General features: G+C 40.7%; 2 protein-coding genes across 4 annotated transcripts in view; one reads left to right on the top strand and one right to left on the bottom strand.

The window, feature by feature from the left end:
* LOC105194123 (lachesin) overlaps nucleotides 1–17,474 on the top strand; it is a 463,227-nt gene that overhangs the window by 236,823 nt on the left and 208,930 nt on the right. The gene's annotated exons all lie outside the window — the stretch shown is intronic.
* Nucleotides 17–889, bottom strand: LOC113006323. The gene is made up of 2 exons (XM_039453582.1): nucleotides 676–889; nucleotides 17–607 (listed from the first exon to the last, which is right to left on the bottom strand). Exons 1-2 carry the CDS (start codon nucleotides 735–737, stop codon nucleotides 61–63), a joined length of 609 nt encoding a protein of 202 aa, XP_039309516.1. The 5' UTR covers nucleotides 738–889; the 3' UTR covers nucleotides 17–60.

The following is a 17,474-nucleotide window of genomic DNA, read 5'->3' as shown; positions in this document are numbered from 1 at the left end:
TAAAAAAAGTTTACAATTTTAATTTAATAAACAATTTATTGTCTGTTGTGAATACATTGTTTATGCAGTAAAAAATAAAGCTAACAGCTCACAATCGACGAGTTGACGCATATCGAAGATATTGCTCTCGCGTATCGCTTTTTCTTGATTCATTACATTGGACGCGATGTTTAAGTATTGTGTGTACTTAATATCGACTGTATCAACGATTCTAACTAAGCGCTCGAACATTACGTTGATACACTCGTACAAACTGAACATACGATGTAATGTGGATTCAATCACTGTCACATACACATTAGAAGATTCGAGACGTATGAGCCTAACGTCATTCATCACACTAACTTTGATTGTTAAGGGTCCGACGCTTATAAAATTGTCCTTGTAGTCATTCCGAATTAATTTGGAAATATTCCATCGTTGCTCGTAGAGACCTTTCCACGTTTCAACAGACAGTATCAATTCTCGTCCTTGATGATCTCCTATGGCGATCTCTACGTAACTCGGTGGACCGACGTTAATTCCAATCTCCAAATACTTGTAACTCGTAGCTGTCAAAGCGTAACGTCTGCTCAATAAGCGCGCTGTACGACGCTCCGTCGAAATGCTGTAAAAGAAAATCAAAAAGTTTATCACACAATGTTGCATAAACGCTATTAGAATATCGAAACTTACCCATTGCATTCCTTCTTCACTTCACCACTGTACAATGTGTTACCTCCCTCGGCAAAGTACATTGCGAATCGTTCGTTCGTTCGAACCTCTGATGCAATACTGATGTTGCGAGAAATTATGATGCTTATTTGAAGATTAATGCTTCTACACTTTTAAGGAGAGGGGAGGCTTCCCCCTCTTTCAACAATTTTATTATTGTCGTCATTATCACTTTCACATGTCACGACACGTTTATGCTTCTGCAATTGTAAAGGAGTGGGGGATACTTTTCCCCTCTATCAAACAATTTCATCATCATCGTTATCGCTCGAACGTGTCACGACACGTTTTCGCGGTCTGGCAACGTTATACATGAAACGTGAAACATGACGTACATGAAACATGACGTACATGAAACGTGAAATATGATGTACATGAAACGTGAAGTACATGAAACGTGAAACATGACATACATGAAACATGACGTACATGAAACGTGAAACATGACATACATGAAACATGACGTACATGAAACGTGAAACATGAAAAAGAACGTTAATCTGAACATGAAAAAACGTTAAACTAAACGTGAAAAAACATGAAAAAACGTTAAACTAAACGTGAAAAAACATGAAAAACGTTAAACTAAACGTGAGAAACATGAAACGTGAAACGTTACGTACATGAAACGTGAAACGTTACGTACATGAAACGTGAAACATGACGTACATGAAACATGACGTACATGAAACGTGAAACATGACGTACATGAAACGTGAAATATGGCATACATGAAACATGACGTACATGAAACGTAAAACATGACATACATGAAACATGGCGTACATGAAACGTGAAATATGAAAAAAACGTTAATCTAAACATGAGAAACGTTAAACTAAACGTGAGAAACATGAAAAAAAACGTTGGAGAAACGTAGATGTAATGGAAGGGGAAAAAAAAAATGTATGTCGTATATTACATATGTTTATTTTTGCAATTGTGTCCACCAATTGTAAAGTTTGAATACATTTTGTAAAGCACAATGTTTATTCGTACGGTGTTGCCCACATTGAAAAGTATTAGCATCATCTAGATTATTCAGATTATCCACGTCTTCATAATCCACATCCAAGCTCTCGATGTATGCGTATTCTCGCCGATTGTCCAGAAGTAATTCTCCCAGCCATTCTCGTTTCTCATGTCCTTTGACGTATACAATCTCCTTGTCGTCAGGATTTTCAGCACCCAGTACTGCAGTTGTAATCACTTGTCTCGCTTTCCGGTACGGAACCACCCCGTCGGTGCCCCATCTTAGCCCATGATGCATGGCAGTGAGCCAGGAGGCGCAAGATCTTTCGGATTTCATCAGCCAATCCCATGGCTGGGGGCTGTCAAAGATATAATGCGCGAGAACGTTTCCCCCTCTAAGAGCAGCAAATTCTTTTACGATGAAACCTCTCAATCGTCCAAGGGGGAAACCTTGCAGATCCACGAACGTCGGCACGGACATGTCGCGATCGAAACGAAGACTGTGGTCTACGTCGATGTATCGTATAATATATATGCGTGGAATTAAGTGATTTTGCGCACAATGTTTGTCAACGGGTTGTACTGAATCACGCGATCGTGTATTATCAAGCAATAGGCACTAGTATTTTCTGGTACGTTATCCTTTGTCTCAAATTCCAATCGCACGTCAACGGTTGCGCTCTTGATTGATTCAACTTGCCGACTACAATCTATTATTACGAAAGGACCGTGACGTATAAAATTTGTCACTGTGAGATTCGGCTCGAGATACTCGTATCCGAGATAAGTTTTGCAGAAACGTGCATACATGTCGTACAGAATAGCCCATCTATTTTTACTAATATCTAAATTCATATCTTCATAAGGATAACTATCAGAGTTCAAGTACAGTTTCACGTTGATTAAATTGCAATGGTCGAATCGGCTCGTGTCCTCGGACATGACGTTTTTTCGACCGGTTTGCAGAGCAAAGATGACATATCGCGGCTTCTCGAGTTGAGTAGCGGTCTTGATAGCCCACGAGTGCTTGGTCGTACGTTGCAAAAGCGGATACTCGTATAGATCCCACGAGCGAAAAGCCATGCTGAGGTATCGTCCGCTCTCCAATGTGCGCAGCATCGAAAGTTTATTTATTTCATTCAGTATTACGTGCGGCATTCGCCACTGAATCTTAAACAATTCTATCACAGGCTCTACCGCTGAATTGCCCTTTAGGCAATTGTTATCGTTGCGCGCTCGTATCAAGATCAATTCGTGACGAGCGTTGATCACTACTCGACGGTAATCCTCGCAGAATCCCAACAGCACGTAAAGCGGAATGCAAAAGTTGAAGTAGCCATCAGCGGTAGTCAACTGTTCTTCCCAGCCAGCATTTCGCAAAATCACGCTTTTGTCAGATGACAGCGTTACATAGTTTTTGAGTGAGCTAGTTATACCCACGTTTCTATTACGATCAATCTCGACACCGTCGAGTTCATATCTTATCTCGTCAAACATAAATGCAACACAATTATTTCCCAAAACCACGTCACCGTTGACCTCCTCAGGTTTCTTCTTTTTTGTCAGCCTCCCTTCGACATATAGAAAGCTCTCGTACGGCAATGTATACAAATCCTGTTGCTGTATGGGTATTCTTATCTCGTCGCTGTGCCCGTACGTTGTGTTTGCATACGGCGAATAAGCATGCGTCTCAATCTTGACAATTCGATCGTCAAAGATTGGCTCGTCTCCGATATTTAGAATATCAGTCATTTTTTCTTTTTTTAATCAAGATTGTCGTACCGCGAATCCCAGTGATTGTAAAAATTTAACGTTTGATACACTGAGCCTCTTTCGCTTCTCAGTTGATCGAGTCGGATTATCAATCGATGATGATGATGATGATGATGTCACCGGTCTTGTAAAGAATGCGTTATCTCTCTTTGCTCGCTCAGCTCCACTCAACACAAGCATCTCATGTGTCGCGTTATCGTTTTCGAACGTGCAACCTGACGGTAATTTCCTCCCCTCGAAAATCCAGCAATCGTCCGTTTTGATCGACAATGCGTATGGTAAGATCCGTAACGCTTCGTATGATCACTGGCAAGTAAATGACTGTTGCAGGCCTTTCACTGAGCTTATATCCTGAAGGCACGCTCGGAGAAAATTCATGAATCGTATGCACACGCGCACCGTTATTGTATGCACCTGCGGTGATACTACATTCGACGCGGATAATATTTACGTTCATAATATTAATTGACATGTCCGATTCGTGCCATCTACGTGGTTGCAGTATACGCTTCGAGAATCCCAGCAGCGATCCAATGCTGTTGGCTTTGTTAAAGTTTACTTTGTAAGCGCATTTAATTTCACATTTCATCGTGTTATGATTAGCTCGAATCACTATCGCTTCCTCGCTGTCATCATTGATCACGCCGATATCGCCGCGGACAACTAGCGTGTCACCGGCATCTGGCGCGTTGCGTCGTGGACGTTTCTGCGAGATTGCACGTTTCAAAAATTCGTTAATGGCCGGCAACTCGTACGATCCCTCGGGTATCGTAATCTCCACATCGTCTTTGCCGAAATAAAATTTATTGTTTGAGGTGTTCACGTTCGGTATCGTGTTGTAAGTCTCAAAAAGCGTTAAACCGAGTTCGTATTCGGCATCGGTCAAATCTATCGCCGGAGAGTAATTTGCAGCGAGAACGCTGCTCTTTCCGCTTAGCGTTAGCGTAAACGACATGATGGAAAAAGCGTTCAACGAATACTGAGACTCTTCGACACCTCATCGATCTTTTTAAAAGTCAACAGTTTGTAAAAATCTCAGGCACATTTGTCCGCAGAAATTTTGATTGTACGTCTGATAGGACGTTTGATTGTACTCTATCGTAACATTGCTTCCGAAATATCGCACCAACTCTCGAGGCGGTCGAAGATTGCCAAAGCTGTCGAAATATACAACGCGGTTGCCCCTCTTTGCGTAAGCCACCCAGTGCGTGCCAGGGCCCGTGGTATCGTCCAAATTAATGATACCGCTCTCGTTTCGACGTACACCACTCGTCGGTAAAGCATTACGCATGTACACACCTCTAAAATACGGTATGCGCATACGTCTCGCCAGCTGGTTCAATTGCACGTCGGTGGTCACGCCCGCAGGCATTTTTATCGTCTTTTCGACGTTTTTTTTTTCCTCTTAGTTGATACGCCCTGTCCGCGTTTATACGGCCCGAGATAAATTCCTCGTCCGTATTTATAAGGTGCTAAGTATAAACCGCGACCTTGTTCCATCGCGCGATTGTGACGTTGCAGTTCTTCAAGTTGACGTCGCGCATCTTTGCGGGCGCTTACCGCTTTCGCTACATTTGCAGCTCCACCGATCAAAGATCCTAGAACGCCCAACATTGGTAGAATCGGTAACATGCCGCCTCGTTTTGCCGACGGAAGTACTCGTTTTTTTTTCGTCGTCGTCGTTTTCCTCTTTCTCGTCTTTGCTTTCATACCCATGCCGATCTTGGTCTTGGCCTTCATCGCTGCCCAGATGGCTGCAGCGGCGGCTCTCTCGCCCAAAGTCGAGTCTCTCGCGGTAATGCGTTTCCGTGCTGACGCTGCGAGTATATCGTCAGCAGCGTGTCTATCGACGAGTTCGTTACTCTTAGAATACGCAATATCGTGTTCGCGGCACGCTGCGTCCAATGGATTTACGCCCGTGTCGCCTCTGGCTAATCGTTTCTTCAACCGAGTGCCCGGACCGCAAAACTGGTAACCGGGAATATGTAACTCGAAAGGAAGCGCGTTTATCGCTCGATTCAGCAAACTTCCGGTTTTGTTCGACGCTGACATTCGCTGCAATCTTTTATCCTCGGTGCAGGGCCGTCGATGTGCGTACGCTGCCAAGGTTGATTATAATGCTCGTCGCAGCGACGATAAGTTTGAACTACCGGGTCCACCTGTATATGTTTCGGAAGCCGTTCCCAAACGTGGTCGATGTAATTACCGTACACGCGTAACAGTACGACTTTAGGTATATATTGCAACTGCTCAGCGCTTAGGTCCAGAATATCGCTGGGATGTGACAGCGCGAGAAACATTTTTGATACTGAGCTACTCAAGATTTCACACATCTATAAATAGGTCCTCGACGCGTCACGCGAGTTTAGTGTGAAACATGAAATTCGTGCGGCAGTCGCTGACGATACGCGTCACAAACTGTGACGAGAAATTGCGAATGACGGGGGACAACGCGCAGTTGCGGAAACATGGTGAAATGCTGCCGAGTACCATCCGCGCAATAATTGCGGGACCATCTTCGTGCGGCAAGACTAATGTTCTGATAAGCCTGCTCGAGAGTCCGCATGGTGTACGTTTCGAGAATGTATATATTTATTCCAAGTCGCTGCAGCAGCCTAAATATCAATATCTCGAAAATCTGTTGAAATCGATCGATGAAATCGGCTACTTTACGTTCTCCAATAATAGCGACGTTATTCCACCGAGCGAGGCGCTTCCAAATTCAATCTTCGTCTTCGACGATGTTGCGTGCGATAAGCAGGATGCGGTGAGAGAATACTTTTCAATGGGCCGCCACTCGAATGTCGACTGCTTTTATCTTTGTCAAACGTACGCGAGGATACCTAAACATCTGATACGCGATAACGCCAATCTCCTAATTCTGTTTAAACAGGATGGTACCAACCTCAAACACGTTTACAACGATCACGTAAACACCGACATGTCGTACGACGAATTTTGTGCTTTGTGCCGTGCTTGTTGGCAACAAAAGTACGGATTTCTAGTGATAGACAAGGACAGCGCGCTTAGTAACGGACGCTACAGAAAAGGATTTAACGAGTTCGCGGTACCGCAAAACGATTAGTCATTATCGATACGTCAATGTTGAACGTTAACATGGCGGAAAATAACAAAGATATACGCAAGCGTGAGCAACTCGCGAGGGAGATTGAAAAAACGAGCGATGCGATCCGCAAGAAACATCGCGCTTTAAAAACCGGCAGGATCGAGGAGGAAATTGCAATGGAGAGACGTTTCAAGCCCATCGTCGCACCTCTGAAACAGATTGTCGAGGAATCTCAGCCGATTAAAAGAAAAGAAGAAATCAAGGAAGAAAGAATAATTAAGAAAAGAGCGAGCGACGATGGTGCATCTTACGAATTGTCGAAAGCAACATCGAGCAAAAAGCAACGTTTTGAACAAGCGTACGACGCAATGGATTCACCAGCGATAACGTCAACACCGCGTACGATGATTGGTCCTGCAACATTAACTAACAAGGCTCTCGAGGACGTTTTCGAAACCACAGACGATTCGTTTGGAACGTCTGTTCAACATCAGATGCAAACGTTGGAAGGTCGAAAAACGTTGTCTGAGCATTTTGGCCCGCTCGGTCAAAAGTACATTGGAGATTTCTTTAGCGGTGGTGGAAAAGAGAAAATTATAGACACCGTGTATGGTGTTCGTCTCGACAAGGATGGAATGATGCTTGGTAATAAAAAGTTTGACATGGACATCAATGATAACATAATTATCGACGGCGTGCGATACGCTGGCACACCCGGTCTTTACGAGTTGATTTTTAAGAGACTCCCCGATGATTTTCTCTATAAGGAGGACGATTTGCAAAAGTACAAGAGCATATTGTTGACTACAAACGTACATAGAAAAAATTACACCGCGGAGAGTCGACTACGGGGCAACAAAGGATACAAGTATAAATACGTGATTGCGCCATTGATGTCAATCGAATCTACACCAAAGAGAAAGAATAAATCCGGAAAGGGATTACCTCGCGCTATGATACTGAACGATAATAAGATCGATTACGTGCACTGGGACGATCCCAACGAATTAGTAGATCGTCTACGATTGCTAGACGCTTCACATCGAGCGGGCAACGACGCTCACGGCAACGAGATGTTGTCCATCGTGGAAGAACTTCGTGAAGCTGGCATAATTATAAATTAAATCGTATACCCACGAAACGAGTCAGACGAGAGGTTGATTTTGTTTGAGAAGGACGTGCGATAGACGACAAAAATGAGCAGCAATGAACGTCGAAAAGACGGTTACGAACGTTTAACGAATGACTTTGAACGATTCTTAAATAAAAATCGGACGTTTCAAGAACGGTTGTCAGACAATTATCGATCGGCTCAGGATCGCTATGAAAAGACACACGAACGAGTGAAGGATGGTTATCGAATGGCCGTAGATCGAGTCAAAAATGAGTATGAAAAATTATCTAATCGACAGAAACCGGAAGACAAAGAAAAGTTATTAAAGGAAGACAGAAAATACTGATAAATGGAGAAAAAACGTTTTTTTAAACAAAAGTAGAGGAACTTTGCAATGCCGACATTATAAATTACATCGTGTAACCGCTAAACGAGTCAGTCGTAATGCAATTCGTTTACGTGCCGAAATATGAGTTCATCGAAGAAAACAATAAGCTCCGAGAGGCGAGGAATCGTCGAAGAATTACACGCGTCAGCTAGACGCAATTTTCCTAGAAGACGTGTTATAATCAAAGGATTCAACGATCTTTGGCAAGCTGATATCGTCGAGATGCGTCCCTATTCAAAGTACAATAGAGGTCATAATTACATACTTACCGTCATCGATGCGTTGAGTAAATACGCCTGGGCAGTACCGCTCAAGAGCAAGGCCGGGCGTGAGACGGCTGACGCAATCGCCAAGATAATTCGAGAGAGCGGAAGATGCCCGAAAAATTTACAAACGGATATGGGAAAGGAATTTTATAACACCGATGTGCAAAAAGTCTTGAAAAAGCATGACATTAATCATTATTCTACATATTCGGTTTTAAAAGCATCGATAATAGAGAGATGGAATCGCACACTTAAGAACGATATGTGGCGTATGTTTACACTTAACGGGTCGCACAAGTGGGTCAACGAGCTGCCGCGTCTGGTGTCGGATTACAACAACCGCAGGCATCGTACTATCGGCATGCGACCAGTCGACGTTAATTCGGAAGTTGCTGAAAAACTCCTGGACACTGTATACTCTCACATAAAAATCATGGGACCCGCGAAATTCAAAGTAAACGATTCGGTGCGCGTGAGCAAGCACAAAACGACATTCTCTAAGGGGTACACCCCCAATTGGACCACCGAGGTGTTTAAGATCGTTAAAGTACAGCGCACTAATCCCGTAACTTATCTCCTGGAAGATTATCGCGGTAAACAAATAGCGGGTGCCTTCTATGAGTACGAGTTGCATCGCACGACTCATCCAAATGTATACCTGGTAGAGAAGATAATAAAGAAGAAAGGAAACAAGGTTTACGTCAAGTGGCTGGGATTCGATGATTCGCACAATTCATGGATAAATAAAAAAGATGTTATTTGATTTATTTCAATTAAATATGTATATATTTTATATCATATCAGCGATTACAAAAAATATATAAAATGAATACAAACAATTTTTTTTTGGTCTTTATTCTTCTATCCTTATTAATACAAAATGTCATATAAAAATTTTTATTAAAAAATGTATATCTAAAATTTGAAAAAAATATCAAAAATATCATATTCATAAAACGTCAAATATATTAAGCGTGTAACATATATGAAACAATACATAAGATGTATAAAATGAAGCATACAGAATATAAAACAAAGTATAAAGTATGAATAACGTACTTATACAAAATATTACTAGCATATTAAACGTGTAAGAAATACAAAAATATAATACTATAAAAGATTAAAATGCATAATATTTGTAAAAATGTGAGAACATCTTATGATTATAATTGTATCTGCCAATGTCCCCATGGTAATGTATTTGTTAATGATGATGGAACAAGGTATCTTTTATCATCATATGGCGAGAGCGCCACTTTGGATTCTGAAACTGTAAACACTTGATGCAGCTTCGAACGTATACACGATTGGCTACGAGTTATTTCTATTTCATCGTTCAAACATCGCATATAATCTTCAAAAGTAATAGTTCGCGCTACTACATTATTTTTCACACCTTTCGCTTTTTTGGTATCCTTTTTACCATCTACTTTGATCGCGTACATCTTTGCTCTAAGCCCTACAAATTCGGTCATGATCGCACCGTTGTTTTCATCTTTCATTAGACCGAGGACTTTTTTATTCGCGAGAGGCATACCGTACGGGTTGTCTGCGGGATAATCGCTTGTATCATATCTCGCTATATCGCGTTTCATCGTTGAATAAATATCATCGCACTCGAGGAAATAAACAAGACTATCGGTATCTGAATATAACAATTTGCACTTGTCTTTATATAGCGGAAACATATATTCGTGATGAAATTCGTACAAGCAGATTTTTGATATGTCAAGTATACACATACCCACATAAATCGGCTTGTTAAACTTCACCTCGAGTTTACGCAGTTCGACGGCAACTAAATTTTCCGCAAAGACGCTGCGGCTGTGAAAATTTGGTTTAGCGATTATTGCCTCTGCACCGTAACGTCCTTCCCATTTTGTCAATAATTTTACGTCGACGTGATTACGTACGTTTTCCATAGTTTTTCCAAACACGGCGTTGTTCATCAATTTGTACAAATTCTTTTCGAAATCATTTTTTGCGCTCATTCTAAATTTTGTGTTCAATTCTATATAATCGCGAAGCCATGGAGATTGAGCAAACTGTAATACGCGATGAATTTTTGTTACGCTAAGCCCATTGCGCGTGCATTGTTGCAAATAACGGTAATGTATCACATATCGCTTTTTATCGTACAACGTTGCGAGAAGTTTTTTCTGCCGTGATCCTGGCGGTTTATCGTGTGTAGGGCAGAAAGGTAAGTCAGTGTGTCGATCGTGCAGACATTGTGGATATGTGAGATCGACTTCTAGCACATACCCAGTGGGCGAATCCGAAGCGATCGCGTTCACGTCAAAATCGTCAACGTTTTCGATCCATTGAAACTCACCGTATGGTAATGGTTGACACATCGCAAAACCATACATATTGTTTATGTCAAAATACATTAGATAAGACGATGGTTTCGATGGATCGTAAGAACGCATGTACTTATTATTGGCTTTAGCATATCTACCGGAGCATTGACTCAAACCACCGCGTATACCGCGTTCTATAAATAAGATCATGTCTATATCGGTGAGCAACTCAAATCTTACGCGTGTTAGTTTCAACATTGCATCCCAAGTGTAGCCTGGCAATGTGTAATAATGCGCGGGATCAAGACCATAACTATTAATGCTACTTTCGCGGAAGTTTTGAAAAATATCAGCCAATAATAAGACATCGGTCTTGAGATATAAGTCGCTGTATTCACCCAGGGTTTTGATTGAGAACCGCTGCCAAACTTTTTGAGCATGAGCATAATCTGTCTGTGATACCGTCTGCTTGGTAAGAGAACTATAAAATGATTCACGCGGTGGTAGTTGCGTTTCATATAGTTTGTCAACATTATCCACGTATTCGTATGGAAAGACACCTTTGCGTGTCAACAATTCAAAGTCTTCGTTCGATAACGAGGAAAATTCCGAATGAGAAATTTTTAATTTATCAAGACTTAAAAACGATGCCAATTTGTCAAGACTTGAACTTAAAAACTTGTACGAATCGATGAACCGTAGCCGTATACAATTTCGTGCATTTTTGAAAATTATGTCTTTATCACAAGTATTTTCAACATATTTGGTAAAAGATATATATTTTTCTTTATTTATCGGTAGTAAATCGATTTTACCTTCGAACGTGGTGGCAATTTCTTTTATGATGAAATGTGCATCGTAACCAGATAAATTATGAAATATGATCGGAATAACGTATGAATTTTTGTAATTTAAATTACAATCTGAATGAGCAGGACCACGGTAAGACCCTGTCAAATGGCAATGATCGCGCACACGTATACTATTCGGTGCGAACGGTTTTTCACATATATGACAATTCCTCGTGTTACTGTATGCCTCTTGCTGCTCTTTAGTTAATGATTCCATAGGAACATTGGCGGATATTCTAACTTTCACGCTATGCGCCAGGTTTTCGAGTTCTTTCGCGAACCACACGACGCAATCGTTATCGCGACGAAAGTGATACTCTGACAACGCGTCGTCGTATGAGCACTTAACATAATATGCTATACTAAATACCTGGTGATGCTGATACGAGAAATTTGAAGTGTTCTCTGTTCCTGGGTCAATCTTCCGCAGTACGCACTCCAAATCTGAATAAACAACAAAGGGTACACGCTCCTTGTTGTTGTAATTATCGAATTCAAGCCACTTGTTATCCTCGCTCGGTAGTAGAACGGCGCAGTCGTTTAATTGCTGACAATCCACTTTGTGTGACTGCAACTTTTCTTCTGAGCTGAAGTAATGCAGACAACTATAAAAAAAATAGAAGACGATTTTTTAAAATTAAAACGATTTTTATAAGTGAGAAATATTTTTTAACAGATTTTATTATTCTTACCGATCACAAATGAATTTCTTGTGTTCGTTTTTGCTCAGCTGTGAACTGACCAGTCGTGATAAGTTCTTAATCCACGCAAAGTGACCGAGGCTGTTATCACGTTCATCTTCCAAGTACAGTAGATTGGCATGCTTCTCCTTCTTATCCTCGGTGAGCCTTATCGGGAAAACGCGTAGTTTCTTTTCTTTTCTGTCGAATTCGGTATCGTACACATTTACCGACACGTCGTTCAAACGTTCAAATTTTCCAATGTCTTTTATGTTCATTGGGAATGTTATGTCACTAACATTTAAAACAGTCGAATAATGCGGATATGACGACTCCCGGTCTGCGTTTCTTTCGGCAGGGTACAGAGCGGCCACTACCGACCACGCGAAACACGCATTGTCTTTCGATTGCACATTAATCACGGCACGTTTATTCTTTATTCCCCGCGGCAATTCGATGCAACATCCCGCGTGCATGAGATTATGTTTATTAATGTTTACCGTTAAATTCAGTATTCGCGTAAGAGCCCAACCACTATCGCGTTCTTGGAACTCGTCGAGCATCGCCAACGTGACATCGATGACACTCTGCTGATACCACTCGCGCAAATTTGACGACCGATAAAGTTCATTGTTCCTCGTAGCGATATTTTTAATATTACGTTCATCATGATTATTAACATATTCACCATTAAATACGGTGTTTACCTTTACACTATCATGTTTCGCGATAGCGTCTTGCACTCGCTCAATCACCAAATCACTGGCGTCCTCCAAAAAATGTCGCGGCTCGATATAATCAATGTTAATAACAGCGCCAGTCACAATGCGATTCTTGAACGCGGTCTCGATCTCGCGCCATACGAGCGATTGCTTATCATCAGCGCCAGTGCTTGCATAATTGCCACCAACATGCATGAAACGTCTTTCTAACTGCGCTTTTTCACCTTTGAGTCGCGCGATTCTTGACACAAGTGATTGTCTTTTTCCCACGGCGAGTCGAGGACGTTTGGCACTACAATGTTCTTCGAGCTGAGCGAGGTACTCGTCGCATCGTTGCAACCACTCGAAACATTCAGCTAAATTTGCAATCTGCGAGCATTGCTCGAGCAGTTCGCGTTCCACTCGCTCACTATTTTCCATTTTTCAAAATGTTTATCACAATATTTTTATGTTAAGGAAGTATAGCATCATAACGAAGTTCCACTGGTGAAGTTTCACTATGTTCGTCAGAAAGCTTCGCACGAATCATGTGATTGCACGTATAAAGCCTTGAAATTATTTCATCATTACAATTACCATTATAATTTGATATATCAATAAATGTACGATAATGGTATCTGCCATGTAGAGAACAACGAAACAATCTATTTTCGTGTTGACGTGTTAAGGTAGCACAGTATTTACTTGTATCAGAGGCAAGCGCGTTATCAAATCCAAGTTCTCGACCACGAAGGAGATGCACTAACAAACAAGATTGATTAGTGGTTTCCATGCTCTTTTTTTCACTGAGCGTATTAAAAAATAATAATTGTTCAATGTAAGCACACTCTGCACATGTTAGCTGGAATATACACAAACATGGGCCGGCGGCATTTGGAGCAGATACGTCCGTCAAGTCGTTCAAGAAAATCTGTTTCGTGGATTTGAACGGCGTCCATTGAGTCCAATTCGATGTCAGAAAGTTCAATCATGCACGATGTGCAAACGGCAAGGGCACCACCCGTCGAGTAGTAAAACTGTATCATGCAATGTTTCGTGCGATTCAAAGCGCGTAGTTCAGCAATTGATACAACACGAATCTCAGGATGCTCACTTAGATCACTGTCACATCCGCTATCGTTTGACATCTCTTCGTCACTTTCTTCGTCTATTAAATCTTCAAAATTTATTTCTGCATTTTCAAATGCATCATTCACTATGTCCATAAACTCGTCGTCTGCAATATTATCAACCATTTTTAGAGAGTAACTCTTACGACTGATTCGGTGTCCACATCGAGACTGACCGTATAATACATTCGTCAAACTTATAACCGAAACAGGAGTTTTGTTTAATCGATCGAAATATTAACGCTTCCCTCTTGCATCATCTAAATATTGTTTCAACGTGCAGCAGCCGAATTATCGGCGCTTATCTTTACTAAGAAAGATACCTTGCACGATTAGACATGCCACTGGGTGGCACCCGCACACGAAAAAGAGCTCACGTAAACAAATCTAAATATTATTTACACGTGCAGCAGCCGAATTATCGGCGCTTATCTTTACTAAGAAAGATACCTTGCACGATTAGACATGCCACTGGGTGGCAACCGCACACGAAATAGAGCTCATGTAAACAAATCTAAATATTATTTACACGTGTCATTAGAAGCCGGACTATCGGCGCTTCTCTTTACTAAGAAAGATACCTTGCACGATTAGACATGCCACTGGGTGACAACCGCGCATGAAAGAGAGTTCACGTAAACAAATCTAAATAATATTTCATCGCGTTATTAGCACAGCTGAAAGAGCTGTTCAGCGCTTTTCTCTCTCTCTCTTGCATCCACCTTGACCAAAAAATTATTAGAGGATAGCGAGCGTTGGGGGGCGGCGGCGGCGGATCGCCCCAGCGGACCCGCGTTAGACAGCGCGCATCCCCTCCACGCACGCGGCGGATCGCCCCAGCGGACCCGCGTTAGACAGCGCGCATCCCCTCCGCGTACGCGGCGGCGGCGGCGGCGGCGGCGGCGGCGGCGGCGGCGGACCCCGCGGAAATAGCCGCGCACACCCCTTCGCCATCGTATCGCTTATCCCCCTCGTGATGACAGACATTTCCGATTTCAAAGAACAGTCATACCTCCTCGCGATGTGATTTATTATGTTTATGTAAACAGAGTGACAGGTACATGGTCCATGTTTACATTAAATGGTCAGTAGTTGCCTCCACGCGGCACATTTCAAAGGTGTCGGTCAAGAACATGATCCTCGAATCTTTATCACTCTGTTTACTTAAACATTGATTACGCAGAACCATTTCCGATTTCAAAGTACTGCCATACTCACCTCCTCGCGGTGTGATTTATTATGTTTATGTAAACAGAGTGACAAGTACATGGTCCATGTTTACATTAAATGGCCAGTTGCCTCCACGCGACACATTTCAAAGGTGTCAAATTTATTTAAACATCGGCCAAGAACATGGTTCTCAAATCGTTATCTCTGTTTATATAAACATTGATTACGCAGAACTACCGGTTAGGTTTACACGTGTGACCCCGTTTTAAGCCCCCCTCCCCCTCCGCCGCCCGGTTTGGTCCACCCGCGGGACCTTATCGCCGGTTAGGTCCCCCCGCGCGATCCGAAATATTCCCCCCCTTCCCCGCACCCCCCTGAGATCCCCGAGTTTGAACCGGCTTATACATTCTACTGTCAAGATATCAATGATAAAACGACGCAAAATTTTAGTAAATGTCAAATTTTCGAATGAGCTACGTAACCATATTACATGACCACCTTTTACTTTGGCTTGTATAAAGTGATAGAAGAGCAAATATTATGTTAATGGTATTTATTTAAATATCTTATGGATTTTTAAGTTCCATTTGATATCTGATATACATTAAATTGCATTAAATGTTATCAATATGCGTCTAGTTTTTTCATTTCTTACAGTTGTTTTCTAATAAAATTTACGTGCAAAAGTTTTTTGTCGACGATCGCAAAAATGGCAAAATATACAAATATATTTATTTGTAGTGCCAAATATCACGTTAACTGACATTATTTAAGTCATTAATCCTATACATGATACGAGTACATATGGTGTTCGTCTTAAGTTACCCAAATAGCAATGCATTCTTTGCACAAAAGAAGAAATATTTGCTAATTACAAGTTTTCTTTCGGTTGCAGTCACGTTGTTATATCGCAGACACTAATCTCTTTCAATAAGACTATCTAAAGGCAATCGGAAGGAAACTATTTCTTAGGAATTGAAGGACAATCGTGTATGGAACTTATTAGTATAAAATTTTCAATAACTTGTTATAAATAGTTTTCAACAATTCTTTATTATAATATTTCCTCCAAATATAAGGAAACTATGTTAACATCATAATTGATTAAAACTATATATTTATGTATTTTAATATATTTCAATGAAATATGTATGTTATACCCAGATAGCACACAATATTTATTATAAATATTAATAAATATTTTTATAATTTTTTTTAGAAATATTATAGAAGTATTTTATACATATTTTATATACAGGGTGTCAGGTAACTACCGCCCGTGGTTTCGTGGATTGATAGATCAAGTAAAACTGAGCAGAAAAGTCCTTTACCATTTTTCAATATTTGCTATAGTTAACGAAAAAAAAATTAATAAAGTCTGCGAATAAGCGCGTATCACCGCGCGCAAGGACCGCCCGCCGATCGCCGAGACGTAGGCAGCCGCGGCTGTAGGCATGGCGCGGTGAGGAGGGAAAAACAGCAGTAGCTACGCCCTCAAGTTACTGCTGCTTTTTCCCCCTCACCGCGCCGCGCCTACAGCCGCGGCTTTCTACATCTCGGCGACCGGTGGGCGGTCCTTGCGCGCGGTGATACGTGCTTATTCGCAGTCTTTATTAATTTTCTTTTTTTTTGTTAACTATAGCAAATATTAAAAAATGGTAAAGGACTTTTCTGCTCAGTTTTACTTGATCTATCAATCCACGAAACCACGGGCGGTAGTTACCTGACACCTTGTATATGACGGAAAAAATTATAAAAATATTTATCCAAAATATTGTTAAAATATCTATTAAATATTTTCTAAAATATTTATGGTCAATGAAGAATATTTACAAAAATATTAATGTAAATATTTGTAACAAATAAAAAAAATATTTGTAGTAATATTTTGTAAAGCCAGGATTGTATAGCCAGAACATCCTTAAAGAAAATTTTATTTTAATAACAGAAAATCACAAATATCATATGATATTCACCCGTTATTAAAACAAATCTTAAAACGCGTGTTCAATTACGTTCTTAATTTCTTAAATCTTTATTTTTTCCGCCTTCTTTAATTTTTTTGTCCTTCCTACTTTATTACCATTTTACACTTTTTTGATTCAACTTTCTTCTTTCCTTCCTTTTTTATATTATTTCATTATTCTTCTTTTAATAGCATTTTAATAGCAATATTATAATAATATTATTTATAATATTATAATAATATTATAACATTTTAATAATATTTCTCTTCTTTTCTTTACCTTTGTCGTACATTTTTAAAATTTTTTATTAAAAGAGAATGTCCTGTTTAAAAAATTTTCATTTTAATAACAGAAAATCGCAAAATATAATATTCACCC

This window comes from Solenopsis invicta, chromosome 9 (assembly GCF_016802725.1).
Source record: "Solenopsis invicta isolate M01_SB chromosome 9, UNIL_Sinv_3.0, whole genome shotgun sequence".
NCBI lineage: Eukaryota > Metazoa > Arthropoda > Insecta > Hymenoptera > Formicidae > Solenopsis > Solenopsis invicta.
Note: the sequence above shows the minus strand (reverse complement) of the source record. Positions and strands in the feature narration are given on the sequence as shown.